Source organism: Setaria viridis, chromosome 1 (assembly GCF_005286985.2).
Source record: "Setaria viridis chromosome 1, Setaria_viridis_v4.0, whole genome shotgun sequence".
In the NCBI taxonomy this organism is placed as follows: Eukaryota; Viridiplantae; Streptophyta; class Magnoliopsida; order Poales; family Poaceae; genus Setaria; species Setaria viridis.
In genome coordinates this window covers 34,924,694-34,947,064 of record NC_048263.2, presented here as the reverse complement: position 1 = coordinate 34,947,064, position 22,371 = coordinate 34,924,694, and the positions used below count along the sequence as shown (strand labels likewise).

The 22,371-nt window shown below is 45.7% G+C and overlaps 4 protein-coding genes across 4 annotated transcripts; all 4 read right to left on the bottom strand.

Annotated features, from left to right (window-relative positions):
- Positions 1-877: 877 nt before the first annotated feature.
- On the bottom strand, positions 878-4,373 carry LOC117834220 (uncharacterized). The gene is made up of 6 exons (XM_034713849.2): positions 4,148-4,373; positions 3,451-3,979; positions 3,261-3,362; positions 3,055-3,150; positions 1,327-2,429; positions 878-1,254 (listed from the first exon to the last, which is right to left on the bottom strand). Exons 1-6 carry the CDS (start codon positions 4,277-4,279, stop codon positions 1,180-1,182), a joined length of 2,037 nt encoding a protein of 678 aa, XP_034569740.1. The 5' UTR covers positions 4,280-4,373; the 3' UTR covers positions 878-1,179.
- A 954-nt stretch (positions 4,374-5,327) lies between these two features.
- On the bottom strand, positions 5,328-13,274 carry LOC117834210 (uncharacterized). Its single transcript, XM_034713839.2, has 17 exons — positions 12,770-13,274; positions 12,063-12,253; positions 11,797-11,937; positions 11,157-11,213; positions 10,834-10,928; positions 9,666-9,798; positions 9,160-9,339; positions 8,694-8,887; positions 8,511-8,577; positions 8,168-8,301; positions 7,798-7,864; positions 7,426-7,488; positions 7,111-7,349; positions 6,898-7,027; positions 6,715-6,807; positions 6,276-6,479; positions 5,328-6,067 (listed from the first exon to the last, which is right to left on the bottom strand). Exons 1-17 carry the CDS (start codon positions 13,119-13,121, stop codon positions 5,783-5,785), a joined length of 2,625 nt encoding a protein of 874 aa, XP_034569730.1. The 5' UTR covers positions 13,122-13,274; the 3' UTR covers positions 5,328-5,782.
- Positions 13,275-13,733: 459 nt separating this feature from the next.
- On the bottom strand, positions 13,734-16,532 carry LOC117834228 (uncharacterized). The gene is made up of 7 exons (XM_034713856.2): positions 16,233-16,532; positions 16,030-16,120; positions 15,495-15,610; positions 15,062-15,121; positions 14,916-14,981; positions 14,113-14,322; positions 13,734-14,026 (listed from the first exon to the last, which is right to left on the bottom strand). The coding sequence occupies exons 1-6, from the start codon at positions 16,287-16,289 to the stop codon at positions 14,128-14,130; spliced, it is 585 nt and encodes a 194-aa protein (XP_034569747.1). The 5' UTR covers positions 16,290-16,532; the 3' UTR covers positions 13,734-14,026; positions 14,113-14,127.
- A 292-nt stretch (positions 16,533-16,824) lies between these two features.
- LOC117841484 (protein NRT1/ PTR FAMILY 8.3) lies at positions 16,825-20,670 on the bottom strand. Its single transcript, XM_034721874.2, has 5 exons — positions 20,400-20,670; positions 19,480-19,683; positions 18,865-18,958; positions 18,432-18,649; positions 16,825-18,308 (listed from the first exon to the last, which is right to left on the bottom strand). The coding sequence occupies exons 1-5, from the start codon at positions 20,454-20,456 to the stop codon at positions 17,058-17,060; spliced, it is 1,824 nt and encodes a 607-aa protein (XP_034577765.1). The 5' UTR covers positions 20,457-20,670; the 3' UTR covers positions 16,825-17,057.
- Positions 20,671-22,371: the final 1,701 nt, after the last annotated feature.

The window sequence follows — 22,371 nt, the reverse complement described above, 5'->3', positions numbered from 1 at the left end:
GAAATGAAACAAAAACAGTCATCCCGTCCAACCCGCGCGCCGCCCCCGCCCGCCGCCCCGCCCGCCCGCCGCTCGCCGCCCCGCCTGCCGCGCCGCCCACCCACTGCGCCGCATGCCCACCACCCGCCGCCTGCCGAGCTCCCCCGCGGCGGCGCGACCGGGGCGACCTCCCCCGCGGCGGCCATCCGTGTTCATCGAGCAGGCGCAGGCCATGGACGGCTCCCTCTGGAAGCTGGAGATCCCTGCTGTCGCGATGAATGTGTTCGAGATCCCTCTGGAAACTAAGAAGAGAAGAGGAGAGGAGAGAGAGAGAGAGGAAGAAGAGAGGAGAAAATAGAAGAGTATGACATGTGGATCCGTTCACAAAGGGTAAAATAGACCATTCACAACACGTGCTCATATTTTTGGAGCTGGAGCACTGCCATTAGCCAAACACGTGCAGCAGCTCCATGTTTTTTAGAGTTGATGGAGTGGAGCTAGGAAAGTGTGGAGCTAGTGGAGTGGAGCTAGTTTTTCTGGAGTGGAGTGCTCCCCAACAGGCTCTAAAGGTTATCAAGTAGGAATACTGCTTCCGCCATTTCTTTACTCCGAAATAGTGAATAATTTAATGGTACTTTTTATTGTTTTGCAGCTGCCTCCAGTTCTCAAAAAAGGCTAGAAAATTCAGCATATGCAAATAGATTCAGTTTGCGTTGCCCTAACTCACACAGGAACGAGTGCTGGAGTAGCATCAGATGGAACATGCTGCAGAATATGAAACAATGGCGCCCTACCATTTGAACCATTCAGTTCCCAAACTGATGACTGTCATGGAAGTTGCCATTCGATCAAGACACATAAGAAAAAATACAGATAAGTATTAAGTAGAACATGGACAAAAATTGAGGTACTCAAGACCTTCAAACTATACTTTAACTGAAACATAATCCCAGATCCACCGGGTAAACCATGTAACCGAAACGAAACAACCACAAAACAAAGAAGAAGAAAAAAAAGGATAGAACCAACACGAACTACAAGTTGGTTGGCTGAAACCACAGTTTCAGCATCTGATCACCACCTCCCACACACACGAAAACTTTTGGATATGAACGGTAGCCTAGTTATCACTTCACAACCAGAGCATTCCTTTATTCAAATCCCATGGCATTCAAATCCAGTTCATCCACCTGGTGCCGTTCAGCAGTCGGCGCTGGCGTTCTCATCCACCTCCTCAAGCGGCAGCCTCTTCCCTTCAGCGACCACCTTCCCTTCCTGCAGATAGCAAAGAACAAAAGTTAGTAACAGCCACGCTATATTACACAAAATGAGCCAGCGAGTTTATACCTTTGAAGCAATAACACGCTCCTTGTACGTGGTTCTAAGCTTCCTCAAGCTCATGCTTTCATAATTCTCAACTTGTGGCAGCTTCTGCATTTCCTCCATTGCTTCTCCCTCCTTGATGTTGATTCCAACCAGGGACTTCACAATGTTGTCAACCTCTTTCATTGCTTTTCCAGTAGCATCAGCCTCTTCAGAAACCTCTTCCTCCTGCTCTTCAGTGATGGCAGAATCATCCAGGGACTTCACAGCAGTCTTGGTTGCAGATGCAACAACCTGGTTTTCTTCGAGCACCGGAGCAGCAATGTCACTCTCAGTATCAGAATCACTGAACACTACATTGTCAAACTCTGGTGGTAGGTCACTGCTGAAATCATCATCTTCAGTAGAAGCATCTTCAATGGCCTCTTCAGCAATCACAGTTCCCGGCAGCATCTGGACCACATCAGCGGTGTCACCCTCATCACTGGTCTCATCAGCCTCTTCATCACTCTCCTCAGTGGAGTAAATTTCCTCAGAGGACTCAGCATCATCTGAAGCCCATTCCTCATCTTCTCCAATGGCCTCGACATCTGTCAGTTCAGCCTGCCGCATCTCATCAACAGCTCCTTTCAGTTCAGCGAGGCCATCTTCCTCATCTTCTTCACTTGTTTTATCGTCTGGCAATTCAGCCTGCCGCATCTCATCAACAGCTCCTTTCAGTTCAGCGAGGTCATCATCCTCATCTTCTTCACTTGTTTCATCACCTGCCAGTTCAGCCTGCGTCATCTCATCAGCAGCCCCTTCTTTTACTTCAGTGAGGCAGTCTTCCTCGCTAGTCTCATCTTCTGCGGCAGTGGGAAGAATCTCCTCAGGGGAATGATCAGTCTCACCAGTGGTAGTGCAAGCATCTTCCTTGATGGCCTCCTCATTGATCTCATCAGCCATCTCCATCACAGGTGACCATTCAGCACAGCCCTCATCATCTTCAAGTGAGGCATCTTGTGCCTTCTCAATGACTGGTTCTGAGGCTTCAGCCTTGGACAGAACACCTAGGATTGGTGAATCCTCCATGGTTGCTAAGGAAGCAGGCTTCTGAACACTGGCCGGTTCCTTTTCTTCTACAATTCCTGAGAGATGCATCACAATAAACAATGAGCAGAAAGGTCAGAAAAAAGAAATCACATGCAGTTCAGAACCTCAGCAACTACAGATAAAGGAAACGGTTGCTAGATGAATTTTGGAATCCACAATTGGGAACAACTACAGATACATTTAGGAGCAAAAGGGTTCGAAAACAAATTGTGCTTCAGAACATCAGCTACTGCAGATAAAGGAAACAGCTACTGGATGAATTTAGGAATCCACAATTTGGAACAACTACAGTTCCTGAGAGATGCATCACAATAAACAATGAGCAGAAAGGTCAGAAAAAACAAATCACATGCAGTTCAGAACCTCAGCAGAGACAAAGGAAACAGTTACTAGATGAATTTAGGAACCCACAATTCGGAACAACTACAGATAAATTTAGGAGCAAAAGGGTTCGAAAACAAATTGCGCTTCGGACATCAGCTACTAAGATAAAGGAAACAGCTACTGGATGAATTTAGGGGTCCACAATTCGGAACAACTACAGATAAATCTAGGAGCAAAAGGTCGGATTCAGGAACCTAAACAACAAACAAACATAGACATTTATGATGCCACAATTCATAACAATATCAACAATTAAGATTCAGGAATGCAGCTCACCTTCCTGGGGCTTTGTGGCCTTATCCTCCATCTTAGTACCATCGCAGCTAATATCCGAAGCTACTGCAGACCCAATGGTCACATCAGAAGAATCAGCTGCACGTTAAGGAAATTGCATCAATGACTGCTCGGAAACAATACCCAACCATGAGATTTCGAATTACAGAGCAAAGGAAGAACTTCGAGATTGATAATATAAATCCCACCTTCCTCGCCCTCCTCTGGTTCCTCCTCTTTGTTGTCTCCTTCCAGGAGCTTGGTAACTTCATCCTCATCGGGGTCCTCACATTTCACATCAGAGGCGACAGCTACATGATAGCAAAACCAGCATCAAACTCTGCCCCCAGCAATCGAACAGTAGAAACAGGTCGGTCAGAGAAAGTGAAAGCAAATCACCTTTCGGTTCCTCTTGCTGCACCTCCTCTTCTTGGTCCAAAGCCATCGTCATCTTAGATATCTCGGACCTCGTTGGCCTCTTTTCCGCGGAAACATCGTCGGCGGGTTGTTTAACCTCCACCGGCGCCGCAGCCTTCCTACCCGCCGTCCTCTGGCTCCTCCGCAGGGTGGCTGGGGTCGGCGCCACCTCCTCCTCCTTACGCGCCGCGGTCCTCCTCGTAGTCGCGCGAGCGCTGGACGCCGGCACCGGAGTCGGGAGCGGCGCGGGCATGGCACGTGCGCGGCGGCTGGTGCTGCGCAGCGCCACTCCGGGGGTCCTTACGATCTCCTTCACCAGATCCCGCTTCATCTCGTCCTCGCCCTCCTCGACCTCCATCCGGATGGCCTCGGGCGATTTCACCGACACGCGGCGGCCGCGGGGGAGCGGGCTACCGTGCTGCTCCTCCCCAGCCATCCCCGCCGACTTCATCGCCGACCTCCCCGGCGTCGGGAGGCAGAGCGTCGTGCCGATCTCGTCGATCCCGTCGACCTGATCCACAAACAAAACCCCTCAACATCAACAACCATCCCACCCCCAAAAGGCCTCACACGAGGATCCGCGACCGAATTTCATCGAAACAAATTGGGGAACAATTGAGGACGCAAACGAGAAATCCGGAACCAATTCATCGACACGGATGCGGGATCGAGGACTCACCGTGGTCAGGCCCTGGAGCGCCTCGGCCATGGCGGCGTTGGTCATGTTAGCGCGGACACCGTTGCGCTTGCACAGCGCCTGGAGCTCGCGGCGCGAGAGCGCGTTGAAGTCCATGGCCGCCACCGCCTCCATCTCGTCTTCCCCTACCTTCTCTTACCTTCTCCTCCGGGTGCGTGTGCGGGTGCGGCGGATTTGCGGATGGCGAATCAAGAGCTGAGATGGGGGGGAGGAGGGCGGCGGCGTGGGGATTATATAGGAATGGATCCGACCGTTGCGAGGGGACTCGTCTAGGGTTTTCCCCCCTCTCGTTTGAATGTTTGAAGTTTGAACGCTTGCTCAGCTCGGGTCAGGGGGGGACGCCTCGTGGCGGCTTCGCGGAGCGGCGTATCCTGTAAGCTGTTCGAGCCAACCCAGCCATGTGACCACGATGGCGTTTAGTGGAGCATGATGTGTCGCTGCAGGTGGGCCCGGAGGTGATTAACGGGGCCGCCCGCTGTCTATAGCTACTCTTCCGTTGATTAGCTTCGCTGTGAAACGTCGCTGCATGTGGGGCCTGGAGGTGATTAACGAGTAGTTGAACACGGCTGCCCTTGGAATTTGGAAGGCGTTAATTGAGGCGGCCAAGGGACGGGTGTTTTGAAAGCTTTCCTCTTGGAATTGTGATTTTGTTGATTGATTTGGAAAATGATTACCACACGTTTCGGTGTGAACAGGTGCCATTCGATTAAGACAATATTTTCGACTCGCCAGGAGTAGGTGTGAACAAGCAACCAGCCAGATAGGGATATTTTGCATTCTGTTTTCATTTTGCGAATGTAGATATTAAAATCAGCCCACCCATACAGTTAACATCACAGGGTTGTTCTGAAACCTCTCCCTTTAAGCTTAGCACTTGTTGCAAATCTTTCTCTATTCCAAATTTTAGATCGTTTTGGTATTTCTTGGTACATATCTGTTACTATGTACCTAAACCTAAAGGTACATAGTAAAACCTAAACCTAAAGGTACATATCTGTTACTATGTACCTAAACCTAAAGATATAATTTGGAACACTATGTAGGTATAATTTGGAACACTATGTACCTAAACCTAAAGATATAATATGTTCCAAATTATAGGTTGTTGAATATATAATATATCTAGATATATAATAGGTTATAAAAGCTATGAATCTAAAAATACCAAAATGACCTATAATTTGGAACTTGGAACGGAGGGAGTAGTTGTAGTTGTTACGGCAGGTACATTTCTCAAGTGTTTTCTTGCCAGCTTGACTTGCCATTACGTACAAGTACTGAACTGTGGATCACTGAGACACTGACTACACAATATTACAGCTTTACTTACAGGAATTTACACTACCACAGTAACTATGGACAAGGATAGGCACAGCTAGAAAGAAAGCTTATACTTGCAGTTGCTTATGTACACAGTAAACTCTTGTACGATACAACACTTCCTGCACCTAAATCCTGCTTCCTTCGATTCATTTCGACAAATGGACTGTACAATTTGGGCTTGGTTCTCTGCCTACAGTTCTCCAGTCTGGAGCACTGCCAGACTATGCCAAGAACTGAGGAACCAATCTGAGATCAATAATCCTGAGAAAGGTGTACTGGAAACTGTACTTGCATCTATACCCTCACTTCAACAATATCCCCATCCTTGAGCTCTGTTTGGGGCAGCACTAGTTGGCCATTGACCCAAAGCAGCTTCCCTTCAACGCCCATTCTTCTAGCAGCGTCAGCGGCTGTGCTACCAGTGCTCATCCTCATAATCTTCCCATTCGGCCAGAAGATTATGGCCACCTCACGCAGGATTGGTTTTGTCACGGTGCTTACACCAAGACTTTTCTCTGCCAAAGATGCGCCACGGCGAACTTGCTCCTCCCATTGAAGCATTGTCCTGAGCAAATGCACCTGTGGGAGCATATGGAAACAATAAGGATTCATGTTATTCCTTTTATTCCTTCCTTTGGGAACACCTAGCAATTCCACAATGAAAGAAGCGAGAGACAGAGAGAGAAGTGTAGACACTGAACTGTGCAAAAATAGCAGCTACACAATGATTGTATACGAGCTTTCCTTTCTCTAGAGTGTGTTGTGGAAACAGACAGGCTACGCTAACCTTATTGTTGATGGGATCACTTAAAGGAGTTGAACTTGGAGGATCAGATGACGATTTATCAGCATAATTCGATTCAGATGGTAGACTGGAAGTCTCTTTGCCCTCAAATATGGCAGATACAACCATCCAATACTCTTCCTCTTCCTCTTCAGTCAAATCAATTATTTGAATAAATGTAGGTAAAAGTCTCCCAAATTGATCTTGCTGCAAAAAGGAATTATAGATGTGCAGGATATAATCAAAACCATGACTTGAAATGGCATATTAGGAGTTTAGGACAAAAAAAGTAGTTTGTATCGCTGCTACAATTTTCAGTTTGTGCAATGATTCCAAATGAACATGCAAGATCAGTCTTGTATTCTCAGATAATCTAAAATTGAACAAAAGACAGAAGAGAAACAGATTGATAAAGAGATAATGATGTTTCAGCTGTACAGACCTTATGAAATATCCCATCCTGGCATAATGTGTACCTCTCCAGATTTGTTGACCAATCACCATGTCCAGGTGCACACCACCACTTCTCAGAAACCTGAAATTATCGTTGGTATTACTGTATTAGACAGAAAATAACTGATTTGTCACAACAACTCAGGAAGAGTAAAATTGCTATCACATTGACCTTCTTATGAAGCCTAGCATAGGCTTCCCAACGCTTCAACTGAAAAGATGACCTAAGCTTAGCTACAGCTTCAGAAGCTTCAAGGCTAAAACTTACAGCAACAATCAATTCTTTCCCTCCTTTATCTATACTGCAAATATATTTAAACAGATATCAGCTGAAATATTGATCTTCCAGAATAAATACAGTTTCTGTTTCTGAATGAAGCTATACCTGACTATGACAGCTGCTAGCAAGTGACTACCTTCAATTCTTAGCACTGGATGCCCCACCTTCAGAGAACTGTACTTTGACGGAATATCATCTTGTATAGAACTTTCATCTTCTGAAGAACTAGGTGAATACGATGTACTTTGGCCTATTCTCTTACTCATGCCACTTCTGTACTCAACTTTGCTCTCCTTATAAAGCCAATGAGCAGCAAGCCCATGCTCTGCATACTCATGCATTCGCTGTGAAGAGTGGCCTCCATCAGGATCAACATGAACTATCAGATTCTATTCAAATAAGAGATAGAAAATTATTTACCTGGGTTCTAATTTGGACCTCCAGCGGTGAGCTATCAGATGCCTGAACTGCTGTGTGTAGTGACTATAAAGGGGGAAAACACCAGTAATTAATAAGCAAAGAAAGGGAAATCAGACTATGCACTCAGCATCTACTAATTGTAAGCAAAAGAATTCAGCTCTATCCCAGTCCATAATAAAACTGGCATAATACTAGCCTGGGGCCTGGACGACCACAACAATGCCACTGAAAAACTCAGAATGCTAACATTTGGAATTTTCAACCTGGCTAGCGTGTGCATGTTAGACTGGGCTACTGGCTCCAGGTTGCTGAGGGTACTGACTCAAATTAATGATGCAAGTTATGTTTAGATTGATGTTAGATGATTCTTACTTGGTAACCACTACCCTTAGGATTGATAATGTAGTCATCAAACTCCCCATCAATTGGAGTCCATAGCCTGCAGGTGAAGCGGGCAATTTATGAAGCTTGGAAGCACATAAGTGAAAAGTTTTAAACTGAAATAAGTGTCATCTAGTGAACTGTGGACTCAAATTATCAGATATAAACACAGACATCAAATTAGCCAAAATCGAAGATCAAACAATCATGAGACAAACATAGCACCACCTAATTCATAGGTAATACAGAAACAAGTCCGCCTATGTGCAATGCTTTGAAGTAAAGTTTTTTGTTGTCAAGTAGTGCACTAGTATGTCTTGCCTTTGACATGAATAGTTCCATCAATAGATGCTTAAGTTACCTGTGTACTATATCAAGAATGCTGTAACAACTCCGGACAGCAGGCCCATGCAATGCACCGTTTTTGTCTCCAACAATCACCCTCAATGCACGAGCATCATACACTTGTCTAATTCCTACATCTTTCCTTTTCATCTGTGGAGACAGAATGTGTTACTCTGGAAATCATCACACATAATACAGTTACAAGGAAAATATTTTGATTAGACTAAAATAATATTTTTTCACAAAAGAAAAATAATTTGACTAAACTCAAAACTCCAGCACAAGTAATCAAGTTTAAGGTCATGGTGAATGAGACGTGTTTGTCAGCACACATGTTTTTCAGTATATAGTAGTAATACCTTGCAGTAGATACTGTACAAGCTCTTGAGTCTACTTGACAAAGTCACTTCCATCCCAGGTATATACCTGAACAAGAAATGACATAATTCAAGAATTAAAACCACCACCATATTAGTAGTGTGCAATGGTAACAAATCGAGGACAGATTTATGATTCTGGAAATTACTACGAATCGAACTTACGATGTTGATATGAGTAATTCTCGCTCAAGTTCTTCCTCGCAAGATGCTAAAGATGCTAATGCAACAGCAGCATCGTCAACAATCTTAGGATTTGATATGGGTTCTCCAGAACTACTATTGAGATTACTAAGGAAGTATGAGCGCCTCTTCCGATCCAAAAAGATGTCAAATGGCAATACAGCCTGCAATAGGTCCTGCACATAGAAAAGCATAATTCATGTAGTAAGATATTAGATGTCACATACAGTCTCTCTACCCGGCAACGAACATCAGAAAGGATGAATTGCTTTTGTTCATACGAGGTAATGGCTGTTATATGAAAACCACTGAAAAAACCCCCCAAATATGGCTTAAGGAAGCAAAAATGAGAATACTCAAAAATGTCAATGCTAATCAATTGGCAACAAAAGATCAGTGTGCAGGCATCACTGAAGACCTAAACGTTTGCAATTTACAATACACTCACCTTCATATTTGTTTTTTCTTGGTTGCAGGAACTAAACAAATCATGGATAGACGTCATATGTCCATCTTTCATTGAGGCAAGCAATTCGCTTCTAATTGATGATCTTCTCATACTTTTAGATTTGCCCGTACGATTCCACATTAAAGTAAGTTCAGATCGTATTTTCTTGAAGATTTGAGGCTGCATGTATAACAGAGGTATTTAATAACTAAATATACAGATAGACACGGTAAAAAAGCACATACATAGCAAGTTGATTTAAAATAAAGGGTAAAATGGAAAATTATTGCAGCTACAAAATTGATACCCAGGCAAAAAGGTGAAAAGGATAGAAGACCATCATAGGTTTGTGTGCCCATTTGAATGAATAGACACTAGTAAAAAATCGACAAGAAAATTGTTCCTTTGAAATTTTCGAAGCATCTAGATGTCAGGTTAAACTCCTTAAAGTTCTATGGTATAAAGTAAACATTTCAGTCGATCCATATATTGAACAGAATTAAAACCTGAAGAACGGCAAAGCATAAATCTTCCAGCTCAGCTTTCAAAGCCCACACTCCCAAACGAGAAGCAAGTGAGCACCAGACAGCCAATGTCTCTTGAGCAACAGCTTCAGCTTTAGGTACAGGAAGAGCATAACTGCAATAAAGCTTTCTGTAAGGTTCAAGACTTACGGAATCCAATGGCTATTTGAAAGAATAATGAAGTCAAGATTACGAGTATCTCAATAAAAATGAAGCATGTGTACGTCCAGGTAAAGTAAAGCACCTGAAAGGATAAGCATAGAAATGGTTTGGACTTTCTTTAAAAAAAAGTGATTTGGACTGTCTTTTGATAAGCTGAAATGATTCAAAATGACTACTTCTGTGGATTTTAGAAAGAAGAGAGGGCCTGCTAGAGTGGTAGAGCCTCTACAATTGTGTCCTTGAGACCCTATGTTCAAATCAGCCTCCTTGCAAAAAATAAGCAAGGGTAAGGCTGCCTATAAATTCCCTTCCCCAAGGCCCCACCTTGTGTGGGAACTTTCAGCACTAGGTATGCCCTTTTTTGTGGTTGTGGGAACAGGAACACAGTAATTTTGTTACGGGTACGAGCATAATAAGATGGTCTGCAAACCTGAAGCCTAGGGTGGAGCCAATGATAATGTCCAATGGATTAGATCAAGGAATTTTCTGGCTCCATTCCTTCGCATCAAGAACCAGCAGATTAATTGAAACTGTTCAGGTGGGCTATCTTAGCACTAGTTGACTCTTCGGCGAAAAAAAGAGTATCAGCAGATAATACAAACACAGGAATCCAATTATACAGTTTAGGATCTGAAGTGTGTATAGGGTCATTCTTTTCTTTCATGGGTTACTTTCTTCTCCTTAATGCAAGTATACACGTCTCTCTTGCGTGTTCGAGGACAAAAAAGGTTCCCTAGTGCATTCATTTTTGTGGCTCATTTTCCATGAACAATCCCAATTTTTGGGTTTAGCCTTTCTATTTTCTGATGATAATATTAGAAGCTGACAGAACAGAACATGGAAAGGGAACACGATGAATAAAGAGAATATCAATCAGAACTGAATCATTAAAATAGTTACAAGATAAAAAAAAGGCATAGTTTACATGTCCAAAACAAATAATAAGCAGGACAAGCTAAATAATGATGAAAGGCCTAGAGTGACATACATAGTTCGCATGTTGTGCAAGCGATCTGCCAGCTTGATGAGCACCACACGAGGATCATCAACCATCCCCAATAACATAACACGCAGATTATTTGCCTGACTGACAACAGGAGGATAATCAAGCCAGGGTTTTCAGAAAGCAGTGTTATATGCCCTTTCTGGCATCTGATAACAGCATGCTGATTAATTGTTCACAATCATGCACTGACAAGCAAGATAATCCAAAAAGACTGAAGATATTAACAGTCTATAAAATAAAAAGGACTTCAGTAGTTCAATATAATCTCATCACCATGCACTAAAGGCTAGTGGAAGGGAACATACTTCTTCTGAAGTAAGAGTGCTTCCACCTGTGTTCTTCTGTCGATGCCTCCGCAGTAGCTGCAACGCACAAAAACAGTAAGGAACAATAGTAAGAACATTCCTGAGGGGAATAAAGCGCTCCCTCTAGTCTCAAACAGGGAAAGTTGGAGTTATTGGAAAGCGTAGTTTGGGATCAAATGAGTGTGGTGGGTTGGCGGATTGGGTGCCGTTGATTGGATTGGATGTCTGAGTGATCAAGATGGGGGCATGGGGCTAACATGTAATAGGTATAAGAATTGAATAATTGATTGCTTCTGTTTCCAAGTTCCATACGGTAAGTGCTAAAACGACATCTAAAAAGGAACAGATGGAGTACTATTGACAAAAAGATTTTCGCACTGCACTAATGAAGTCTTTGGACAGATCAATATTAGATGAGCTAAATTAAACAACATGGAATAAAGGAATCATCATGTATAAGGTGTATAATCTAATGGATATGTTGGCATGCTTCAACTATAACGGAGAAATATAAATGGAAATTGGCACGCTTCAACCATATATATGTTTGAGTACTCAAGTCGCCTATGATTTTATCAATCAATGTTAGCAGGTATTGTTTCTATTCTCACATGGCACATTCCACTAACATATACGTTACCTGATTTATGTAGCTTAATTTTGATACACCAGATACCAAGCTTGCAACATCATCCCCAAACTGCTCTTCTATGCTCTTCAAGCTCTCCGATGTATCATCAACAACATCGTGAAGAATGCCCGCCACAACTGTATTAACTGCCTACAAGGGAATGAGGAAAAAAACCCTAATCAAATAAGAAATACTCATCAATTAAAGCTTGTGAAGAAAAAAATGAAGTATTCCTATATACTCATGGAAAACAAAACAAGAGGGAGAAGCCATACTCTTTCTCCAGTTGATGGAACCAAAGCGGCTAAAATTTTCCCAGTATGTATGCAGTGTGTAACATATGGATCTCCTGTTCTCCTAAATTGCCCAAGGTGGGCTGTACTAGCAAATACTATTGCTTTCTGCACCTTTGGATCCTCAAATATCTGGTATCCTGTCACCTCTACTCCTTCAAATATAAGAGTATCTGCGAAGGCACAGAATACAATATGGTATAGTCATCAGAATGAATAAAAACATCTAATGGGTGAAGATCCTGTAGTCACAAAATTGCTATTGCCTAATTGCATCAAACCAAAGTGGATTACTGTTTTACTATGTTAAACTACAAAACAAAAAATATGTCCAGTGAGCTAGCATGTAGGTCGGCGTCTGACATTTGGATATGGAGCAAGCACCTTTTGATAAAATAAGACAAAAATCGAAATCATCTAAGACACAATGACAACAGCATACGAGTCACCACAGATCCACGCTAAAGAAATGGAAGCATAAAGGTATGCAGTATGCCAATTGCAAGTTCATTAGTTCATTCTAAATAGAACTGTGCGCACATGTCACTGAATCTCTTATGGCTGAACACAACTGCTTATTGCAGCAAACAAGCTGTCATGTTTCAACTGCTTGATGAAATACTCCTATACTTCCAATTAGGTAGCCAATTCACAAGAGACCGACACAATTGCACAGAGAGCGTTGTTACCGGGCAACTGCTCGATGCGAGGCCAGAGGAAGTCGACCTTGGTGGACAGGCACGCCCCCGAAGCGATCGCCACGGCCGTGACCGCGACCTGCGCGAGCGTCGACGCCACTGCGCCGTGCACCGCGCCGCTGCCCCCCGCGCCCGCGGCGGCCGCCGCCGCGACCACCTCCCGTGCCCCCACCAGCGCGGCCGAGGCCACCGCGAGACGCGGCGCCACGTGGTCGAGCAGCACGCACCCCACCGTCATCCGCGCCCGCGTCGTCGCGGCCCCGCGCACCGCCGGGAGCAGCGAGAGGCGGCGCCCGAGCATCCCAGAGTCGGAGGCTGACGTTGACGCCGGCGATGGCGTCATGCGAGCGAGCCCGGCGGGCGGTTCCGTTTCTATCTCATCCTCGCTCGCGACGAGGGTCACTCACACCGGGTGCGAGTGGCGACGAGCCGACGAGGAGTGGAGGGGGTGAGGTGGGGAGAGCTGAGGCCGGGAGGGGGCGGACGGTTTGTGTAATTGTGTGGCTGCTGCTGGGAACTGGGTCACGGGGCGCACGCCGAGTTGCGTTCGCTTGCTGCTTTGCTCTGCGTGACTGCATCTCCCTGTTGCTGCGTTCGTCACGGTTCTCTGCTCTCCCTCTACTTGCTGCTGTCTCTTGGCCTCACGGCTTGGTTCTCCAGGATATTTTTATTTTTTTCATTTTGTATCGGCTAGACATGATTGAAGATTCTTTTTGAAAAAGAAATGGCACGAGTACAGCCTACGTTGGCTGTTCTCGACCTGGATTGTTCGTACAAATATTAGCACCACATCAAACAAATTTTCCATTCGCATCACCTATTCACGGGTTCCAGAAGAGTAGGTAGAAGAGAATTAAGTGTAGCAACCAACCAAGCATGCACAAGGTCTCATCTTTCGTGTAAACCTCCATCCTGGTGAACCATCAGATCAGATATACATTGTAATGCAACCAGCTTGTCGAGATAAATTGCATTTGCCAACTCAAATTTACAGAAACATTTACATTAATATCACGAAGATGTTAACTCAGTTCTCATATGTGAACAAATGATCCGCCTGGTTAGCTTTGTATAAACTCGCAACAAAATTTACAAGACCTACATCACTGGTTAAATCATTGCCAAGAAATGGTTATTCCCTTGTCCCCAGGGATTGAGTACGATCCACAAACCATGACAAAAAGCTCATAAACTTCAACGCAGACAAGCCCATGTGTTGCCTTTTGTTCAGTAGAATTAACGCCTTGCCTGGACAGCGCAACATGAATTTGAAAGGAAATTCTCATCAAGATCTTAATATCACTGAAGATGAAATTTCAGCCCAAGGATCTTACAGGCAGGCTTGATGCTTAGAACAACAAGGTCCCTCCTGATGGTAGGCGACCTGAAGCTTGCAGTTCCTTCAACGTGCTTGCCAACCAGTCCAAGCCCTCATATAGACCATCACCTTTGAGGGCACAAGAGCCCTGAATGTGCCAGATGCGATTTTTCAAATCGTAAAGACCAAGGCCCTCGCACACCTCCATTGGCGTCATTGCCCCTTTCTGAAGAAACAAGGATATTTTACATCAGCCCTTTCAGTTAGCTAAGTTTAAAAAGTCCGAAGCAAGAGGAGCAGCAAAGATATGTCTACTCGGTAACGTTATCGAAAATGTGAGGGTGTTTATGTTGTAAAGAGACAAGAACTGATCTAAACACAGATTATCCTTAGCAACAAGCAAGAAAATGAGCTTCAACTTGCAGCCTGCAATGATATGTTTCATGGCACATGATACTCTTTTCTCAAGCAGTGCTCACCTCATATCAAGGATGTCAGCATCGCATATACAAATAAATTAAACTAAAGATTGGGAGTAAAAGCAATCCAACATAATATAGTTTGTGACTGAAGCATTCTTCATGACAATTGATTTTGATATGACACGATGAGACACAGTTTTATATTCATGATTACTATTCTTCATTCAAATGAAGTGAAGGTGCCTCTTGATCTTGGAATACAATGGACATTCGAAAGGCTTGGTCATCAATTTTCAGCACAAGAACAAATGTTCTGAAATCAACATATTAAATCATAGGATGCATAAAGGATTTGAAGAGGAAAATATAAGGGAAGGGTCAAGCGTTGTTGCCTCACCATATCTTGTTTATTGGCAAATACCAATATGACACTGTTAAGCATCAAAGGATCATTAATTATTGCCTGCGACAAAGATATTTAATATTAGCTGGGTTAATGAAAGCTCAGTTCACAGATGAGCAGGTCTGTATGACAAAAAAGACCTGAAATTCAGCTTTGGCTTTTCCGATTCTCTCTCGATCCAATGAATCAACCACGTATATCTGCAACTCAAGACATTCATAAAGAATAATCATTATATTATAAAGTATAACCGGTCATAATCATGAAAAAGAGCTCCTGAATCGAAACTGATCTCTTGTAGAAGAAGACAGAAATGAAGAAGTTTCACTTATAAATACTTTCAAGAGTATCCCCAGTTCCCCACTAATTCACTGAACAAAATACTTTCAGAAACTACTCTGAAGATTACAGGCAATGAGATTCACATTGCAAGATACTTTCAAGAGTACCCCCACTAATTCACTACGTGAACCATAAATAACACAACTTAGTAAGCATATAGATTACACAGTAAAGGGTACAGGGCAATATCATTCTGTAAATTTCTTTTAACTAAAAAGTAAATGAACATACCAAGCCATCCGTGTTGTTGAAGTAGTGCTTCCACAGGGGCCTCAATTTCTCTTGGCCACCGACATCCCAAACAGTAAACATCACATTCTTGTACTGAACTTTCTCGACATTGAAACCTAGCAGTAGTAGCACAAAAATCATCACTTAGTTTGCACTTTGCAGGCAAAGTGAAACATCGTTCTTTCAAATTGACCTCTTTAAACCCTTAAACATACTAGCTGATAGGGTAAAGCTGTTTACAGGGTAACTGATTGGCTATTAAGAGATTGCTATCAATACTCGAGCACTAAGATTGCTATCAATAGAGCACTAAGTATTTAATTACGAGAAATATACTAATAATAAAAGTGTTCATCTAATCATTAGGACAATATATGTAATAGCAAAGCAACAACCCTCATCTAGCACGTGCACAAATTTCTTCCTCTCAATAGCAGAAACATCCTTAGCCTCGGCAACACATCAGTAAATTCTTGGTAACATTAATTCAACTAAAACAAAAATCACCATGCAGTAATCAGTTCCTGGAACTTACCAATCGTGGGAACAGTCGACAAAACCTCCCCGATATGCAGCTTGTACAGGATGGTGGTTTTGCCTGCGGCATCCAGCCCAAGCATCACGACCTAAAATTAAGTATCAGGGAAACAAAATCAACAAGAAGATACAAGCAAGCAGTTCGTGAAGAGTACAACCAAAAAGCGAAAAGAAAAATCTCAGCAGAAGGTACAACCATACCCTCATCTCGCTGGTGCCGAAGAAGGCATCGAACAGCTTGCGGAACGCCTGCCCCATCCGCGCACCGAAATCCACTCCTCGCCACGCGAGCACCAAACTTTCGATCGGATTTTGTGGCTTCGTCTTCTCCAAGTCGCCGGAGGTTTTTGGCCCTATCGGAGTAATCTCGTAGAACTAGTCGTGCAAGGCTTCGTGACGAAGGGTAGAAGTTTCTCGAGAATATACCTATTGGGAACGCATCTGGGCCGTCCGTCCTTACACGAGCGGTGGGACGGAGAGCTGGCACCGCGTAGAAGGCACGCGGTCTGCGACTCCGTCCCGTCAAACGATGCATACAGCGTACGGCGGCGCACACCGTTTTATTCCCTGTTCTCATGCTGGGCCAGAAAGATCTGTATAAGGAAGATGTAGGCCCAATCCAACCCCTTCTTCGATTTATTTGAAATGCTTTAGCGACATCAATTTTGAAATGCAAAAATTCCTTTGCTGAATTGAAGTGCAACTGTGCAGGAGGTACATTTTTTTGCGACAAAAGGTACACATTGACATTGATGCCATGTAATCTTTTCAACTGTATGAGACAGAACAGAAGTGACAAAAGTTCGCATTCTTTTAGAAAAAAAAACATTTTCCTTCTTTCAAAACCGGAAAACACAAAAGGGAAAAATCCTGTGTTTTCTTCCTACAGTACCTGTGCTCTGTACATTTCTTATGGATAGAAGTACCAGCCGTCGAGCCACAACTTGCTAATTACCCTTCACATATCACACAACTTGGCAAATGCGCAACAATGCAGTGGACAAGACGAGAAGCTGCTATCATGACTCATGAGACTATGAGAGCAGAGTCTTGATTCTTGGGCTTGTAGTATTTGGCGAAGACGCTGTACACGACGAAGTTGAGCGTGCACATGGCTGCCATGGCCCAGAAGAAGTAGTCGAGGTGTCCCTGGTTGAGGTTGTCGGAGATCCACCCTGGGCTGCCCGCTGTGGCCGTGAATGCCGCCACGATGGCGTAGATGAACGAGCTCAGGTAGCTGCCCAGCGCGATGGTGAGCAGCGCCAGCGACGTGCACGTGCTCTTCATGGTGTCCGGCGCCTCGGCGTAGAAGAACTCCAGTTGCGCGATGTAGCAGAACACCTCCGCGCCGGCCAGGAAGAAGTACTGGGGGATCTGCCACGCGATGGTGATCTCCTCGCCGCGCGCCGCGCTGGCGAGCCGCTTCATCTCCACGAGCGCCGCAACGGCCATCGACAGAGCCATAAGGATCCGGCCGACGCCCATGCGCTGCAGCTGCGACGGCTCGCCGTGGCCGCCAAACGAGAATCCGCATCCCCTCAGCGCCGGCACGATCGCCTTGCCGTAGAGCAGCACCCATGTCAGGACGCAGACCACCTCGAACGAGCCCATCGTCGCCGCTGGCACCTTCACTGACAGGACGGACAGGTTCATGGCGTTGCCCTGCTGGATGAAGGTGGTGTTCATCTGCGTGTACGCCGAGGAGAGGATGACGGCGGTCACCCAGATGGGCAGTAGGCGCAGCAGGATCTTGAGCTCCTCCCCCTGCATCATGGCTCGAAGATTCCACGACGAGCCCGCCTCCTCCGCTATATCCTTAAAGCCCGACTCGGAGATGATGTCCACCTTATCACTGACTTCGTCGAGCATGCCAGCGTCGGCGGACACCTTGCCGGTGGACATGGGGCGCTTGAACATGGGCGTGGCGAGCACGAAGGCGCCGAAGGCGAGCGCGATGCAGGCGGTGGAGATGCCGAAGCCGAGGCCCCAGCTGACTTTCTCCTGGATCCACACGATGAACAGGCCAGAGACGATCGGGCCGAAGTCGACGCAGAGGTAGAACCAGCTGAAGAAGGACAACTTGCTCTCACGGTCCACCGCATTGTCGTCGTCGAACTGCTCCGCGCCGAATGGCAGCAGTGATGCCCGCACCCCGCCGCTTCCGATCGCGACGAGGTACAGCCCCACGAACGCTACGGTGTGCGCGCCAAACACAGAGCCGCCGCCGAGCACCGTGGCAGTGGGCAGGAATGCGGAGGTGGTCACCAGGATCATCCCCTGCAGACGGCGCACACAGATAGAATCAGTTAGCAAATCAGTTAGTTAGGTTGGATATATGCAGCGACTGAATTCAGTTGTTAGGATAACTTATTGAAAAAAAAAGAGGAGTAGGACACGTACAAGAACGTAGATGGTGAGGGAGACGAGGATGGTGATGTAGTTGCCCCAGAAGGCGTCGGCGATGATGGCGCCGAAGATCGGTGTCAGGAAGCTGGTGCCGAACCACATCGTGACGTTGGAGGCGCTGGCCACGTTGCTGCCGTGGAGGACGGTCTCCAGGTACATCACCAAGTTCGTCGAGATGCCATTGAACGCTATGCTGTCCAAGCACTCGAACCCTGCACGCAGCGGCGGCGGCGGCACCATCCTCCATCGATCAGTACAGACTCAATCGCTCAAACACATAATGTTTCACGGTTCTTGTATTTTTTTTTTGTAAATTATATCACAGTAAAATTAGCACCATGTATTTGTGATTTTTTTTCTAGAAAAGAGTGTTTGCACGTATTCTGCTTTTTCGAAATGAAAAATTGGAACATAGAGCTCTTCTCACCGAGAACAACCAATGGCGCTTTGCTGCCAACGCATTTTTCATCACTCAGGAGCGGCACTTGCAAGCTATCGTCCTGAGTCTCTGGACCGTGCCCCTGCAATGGAGAAAATTGCACAAACTGTCACTGATGAGAAGAGACTATGCGCAGTTTACTCTATGAAATGTTGAAAGGTCATGGATAAATCCAGTAGTATGATGTGGATGCCATCTACATCAGCAGTGAGGAACTATCCAGTAGTATGATGTGGATGCCATCTACATCAGCAGTGAGGAACTGAGGATCCAAGATTTCAACCATGCCGGTGCGAACTTAAGCGGCAGTGTGCCACCAAATTTCAAGCAATATGATCTAATCTAACCACCAGTGCCGATATTTGTTATCTTTGGTTGAGACCTTTTGTGCTTTCTGATCATGCATGAGCACTCTACGAAAGAGTACAGGTTGCTGCCTGTTCCTATTTGAGGTTCTAAAAAACTTAGCAGTTACTACTGTGCTATTTACAAGTGGCTATTCTGCCTTGAAATTTGACTGGTTTAAAAGATCAACACTCAATCTTCAGAAAAAAAACTAAATTGATGAACTGAACACGATAATAAGACTAATAATTCTCGTACCTTTTCCGTGTCTCCTGGTCCCGGGCTCGTCGCTCCAATCCATCGCAGCCCAGCCGGCGTGCGGGGTGTCCGCCCGTACGGTGTGCTCCTCGCTCCAAGGGATAGTTGCCGCTCCGGCGTGCGGGGTGTCAGGTGGCGCGGAGTGCCCAGGGACAGGGAGGGCGAGCGTCTGAAGTCTCTGAGTTTTGATGGGAGAGCGAGAAGCTACAAGTAGCAGAGTGTCCAGCGTCAGTTGTCAGTCCTCATGCTTTTTTTTTCTGATAAAACAGGAGAGGCATGGCATCTACTGACTGAATTAAACAAATTCTCGAAAAATAAGTGTAAATAGAAGGTAACAGATAATTACAGCCGAAAAGTAAAGAGAAAAAAGCAGAGGCAAAAGTCGTCATACTTATTGAGTTGCATGCACCAACCAATTTAACCCAAAAGATTAAGCTGATGGGGGAGAGGTGGAGATATCAAATGACAAGAATGACATTGGATCTAAATTGTTCTGAAGCTAAGGACATTTGCCATAATGAACAAAAAAAACTAATCAGATGTGCCAGTGGGTATGCATGTGCCGTATCAACCACCGGTGTAAAGAATAAAGTTTAATGTGTGTGTACAGCAACTACCAACCATTTAATAAGTTAGTTGTATCCCTTTTAGTTAGACGATTTGGTCTATGTCGATGGCTGCCAAAGCTACCTACTCCCATGTCCACCCTCGTTCCAGATCCTAAGTTTCTTAGGAACACTAGTATAACACTAGTATAATATTAATATAACCTAATATTGTGTACTATAAAAGAATTTTCTTGTGAAATAAATGGAAATGGAAACTACTTTCTCTCCCACGCATGCAGAAGCGAGAAGCTACTTCATGAGAGATTTTTTGGAAGCGAACGAAGAACTTGATCTATATGTATGGACCGTTACCTTGGGCCGGAGTGACGACGCGCGCTCGCCCCTCTCCATGGCGTCCCCCGCATCCATGGCGATCGAGAGGTACGAGCTCTTGGGATCGGGTGCGAGCTCCCGTTAACAGAGCCGCCGTGCTTCTCGTCGGCGCGCGCTTCGGCGCCGCCTTGCTCTGTTCGGGCTCCGGCCGCTGGCTGCTCCGGTTAGCTAGGTGCTGGTGCCAAGCTGCGGCACGGCAGGCTCTATATAGGAAGGCCGCAGGCACTGACGAAGATAGGTTGGTGGAATGGCGGAGCTCGGAACCGGGGCGACTTGATAAGGGGCAGCGGGCAGCGTTGCTGTCGGCTCACGTAAAATAATTGCGCGCGCGCGCGCGAGACCGCTTCAAAACGGCGTGGTTTTTCACCGGGACAAGGCAGAGCACGATGCGCTCTGGAGCCTTGAACCTTCCCTGCACTCGTTGCTGATGTCGACCAGGGTAGAACGGTCGCTGCTCGCGACGCGCCGGGCGGGTGATGGAGCCTGCGTGTGGGTGGGTGGCTTGGCTCGGCTGCAGGCTTGCAGCGCCGCCGCATGGGGCCAGAGGGGGCGGCAAGTGAGATGGGGCTCTTCCGGTGATCTGTCGAGCTCGCCACGCGTGCTCCGGTGATCGTACGCTCAGGCTCCGGTCAGCGGCCGCCGCGACGGCGACTGTGGCCTGTGGGTGCCATGTCGGATGCGTTTACAGAGTTATGTTCTGTTTACACTGACCAGTTCCTCGGTAGGTGCCAAAATGATAGGATATGGATAATGCCAAAATGATAGGCGACCAAATCCGGGCTCAGTCCAGTCCGGTATGTTGGACATCAGGACATGACACTATGACAGGGCCATTCATCTAGTCCGGACCTTCGCTTTTAGCTGCTAGCAACAGTTGACAGCTGCCCAATAAAAGCGTGGATACAATCCAGCCTCCGAGCCAGAAAGACGGAGGAAAATCGATCTGTTGCCATTTTGTTCTTAGATTTTTGCCTTAGTTCGCACTGGTCAAGAGATCGATTACCCAGGAACTCTTCACTCTTCATCATTGCTAGACTAATGGGTCCTGGAAAAGGCATGCGAGACAGTACACGTCCTGCGATTCCCAAGTTCTTTTTTCCCTTATCAACTCCACTGAGCGTGTCAACATGTTCTGATAATTTGGGGGTTGCATCATTGCGTGGAGGCAGGTGGCAGGTATACCAGGCCATAATAGCTTTGATTTGTTCATCTACACTAATGGATCAAAGTGATTCACAATAAAATGCTCCTTCCGACAGTTGTTATAGTAAATGTTTGATCTGTCAAAGAAGAAAAAACAACGAGCAACATATAGTCTCAAATGCGTCATCAATGTAGTCGAAGAACACGATACGCAATCCAACGGATCAAGGAGCTTTAAAGACTTGCTCTCTCGTTTTGCCAATGCACATTGATGCAGAAATTCATATAGAGCATCCAGAGTGTTATGCGTGAATGGGTGAGAGCTTCATGCTTCAAACATCTTGTCACAAACGATGCTTCCGAAGATTTTTATTTTTGCCGCTGTGTGAAAGTATTGTCTGTGAGTCCCATTTTTTAGAAAAAGGAATAGCCTGTGGGTCCCATGAAAGAAAGAAAAGAAAAGCAAATCGTGCAATTAATGTGATCTAGGAGATGGTTGCAACGGCAAGCGGGAGACATCTGCTGCCTGCTATTGTGGGTCCGCACTATTTTTGTTGACCAGGCATTGATATGGTCCTACTGGCCTCATGGCAGCCAGCAAGCTAACGCTGCTTGTTTGCTCCTGCAGCTGCAGCCAGCCACAAAGTAGCACAGCCGAGAGGCAGAAATTTCACAAGACCACTGCAGTGCTAAAGTATGAACGAGCTCAGGTAGCTGCCCTGCGCGATGGCGTGAGCAGCATCAGGCATCAGCGATTTGCACGTACTCTTCATGATGTCAGGCGCCTCGGCGTAGAAAAACTCTAGCT

What these genes read in the sequence shown, in the direction of transcription:
- LOC117834220 (XM_034713849.2), bottom strand. Translation starts at nt 4,279, where the DNA reads ATGGAGGCGGTGGCGGCCATGGACTTCAACGCGCTCTCGCGCCGCGAG. An exon ending in CGCTCCAGGGCCTGACCACG is followed by an intron (nt 3,980 to 4,147) that starts GTGAGTCCTCGA and finishes TTTGTGGATCAG; the next exon opens with GTCGACGGGATCGACGAGAT. An exon ending in AGCGTGTTATTGCTTCAAAG is followed by an intron (nt 1,255 to 1,326) that starts GTATAAACTCGC and finishes TGCTATCTGCAG; the next exon opens with GAAGGGAAGGTGGTCGCTGA.
- LOC117834210 (XM_034713839.2), bottom strand. Translation starts at nt 13,121, where the DNA reads ATGACGCCATCGCCGGCGTCAACGTCAGCCTCCGACTCTGGGATGCTC. An exon ending in TCGCATCGAGCAGTTGCCCG is followed by an intron (nt 12,254 to 12,769) that starts GTAACAACGCTC and finishes GTGCCTTCGCAG; the next exon opens with ATACTCTTATATTTGAAGGA. An exon ending in TTGCACAACATGCGAACTAT is followed by an intron (nt 9,799 to 10,833) that starts GTATGTCACTCT and finishes GCTTTATTGCAG; the next exon opens with TTATGCTCTTCCTGTACCTA.
- LOC117834228 (XM_034713856.2), bottom strand. Translation starts at nt 16,289, where the DNA reads ATGGGGCAGGCGTTCCGCAAGCTGTTCGATGCCTTCTTCGGCACCAGC. An exon ending in TCGGCACCAGCGAGATGAGG is followed by an intron (nt 16,121 to 16,232) that starts GTATGGTTGTAC and finishes ACTTAATTTTAG; the next exon opens with GTCGTGATGCTTGGGCTGGA. An exon ending in TCAACAACACGGATGGCTTG is followed by an intron (nt 15,122 to 15,494) that starts GTATGTTCATTT and finishes CTTGAGTTGCAG; the next exon opens with ATATACGTGGTTGATTCATT.
- LOC117841484 (XM_034721874.2), bottom strand. Translation starts at nt 20,456, where the DNA reads ATGGATGCGGGGGACGCCATGGAGAGGGGCGAGCGCGCGTCGTCACTC. An exon ending in GACCAGGAGACACGGAAAAG is followed by an intron (nt 18,959 to 19,479) that starts GTACGAGAATTA and finishes TCTCCATTGCAG; the next exon opens with GGGCACGGTCCAGAGACTCA. An exon ending in AGCGCCATTGGTTGTTCTCG is followed by an intron (nt 18,650 to 18,864) that starts GTGAGAAGAGCT and finishes CGCTGCGTGCAG; the next exon opens with GGTTCGAGTGCTTGGACAGC.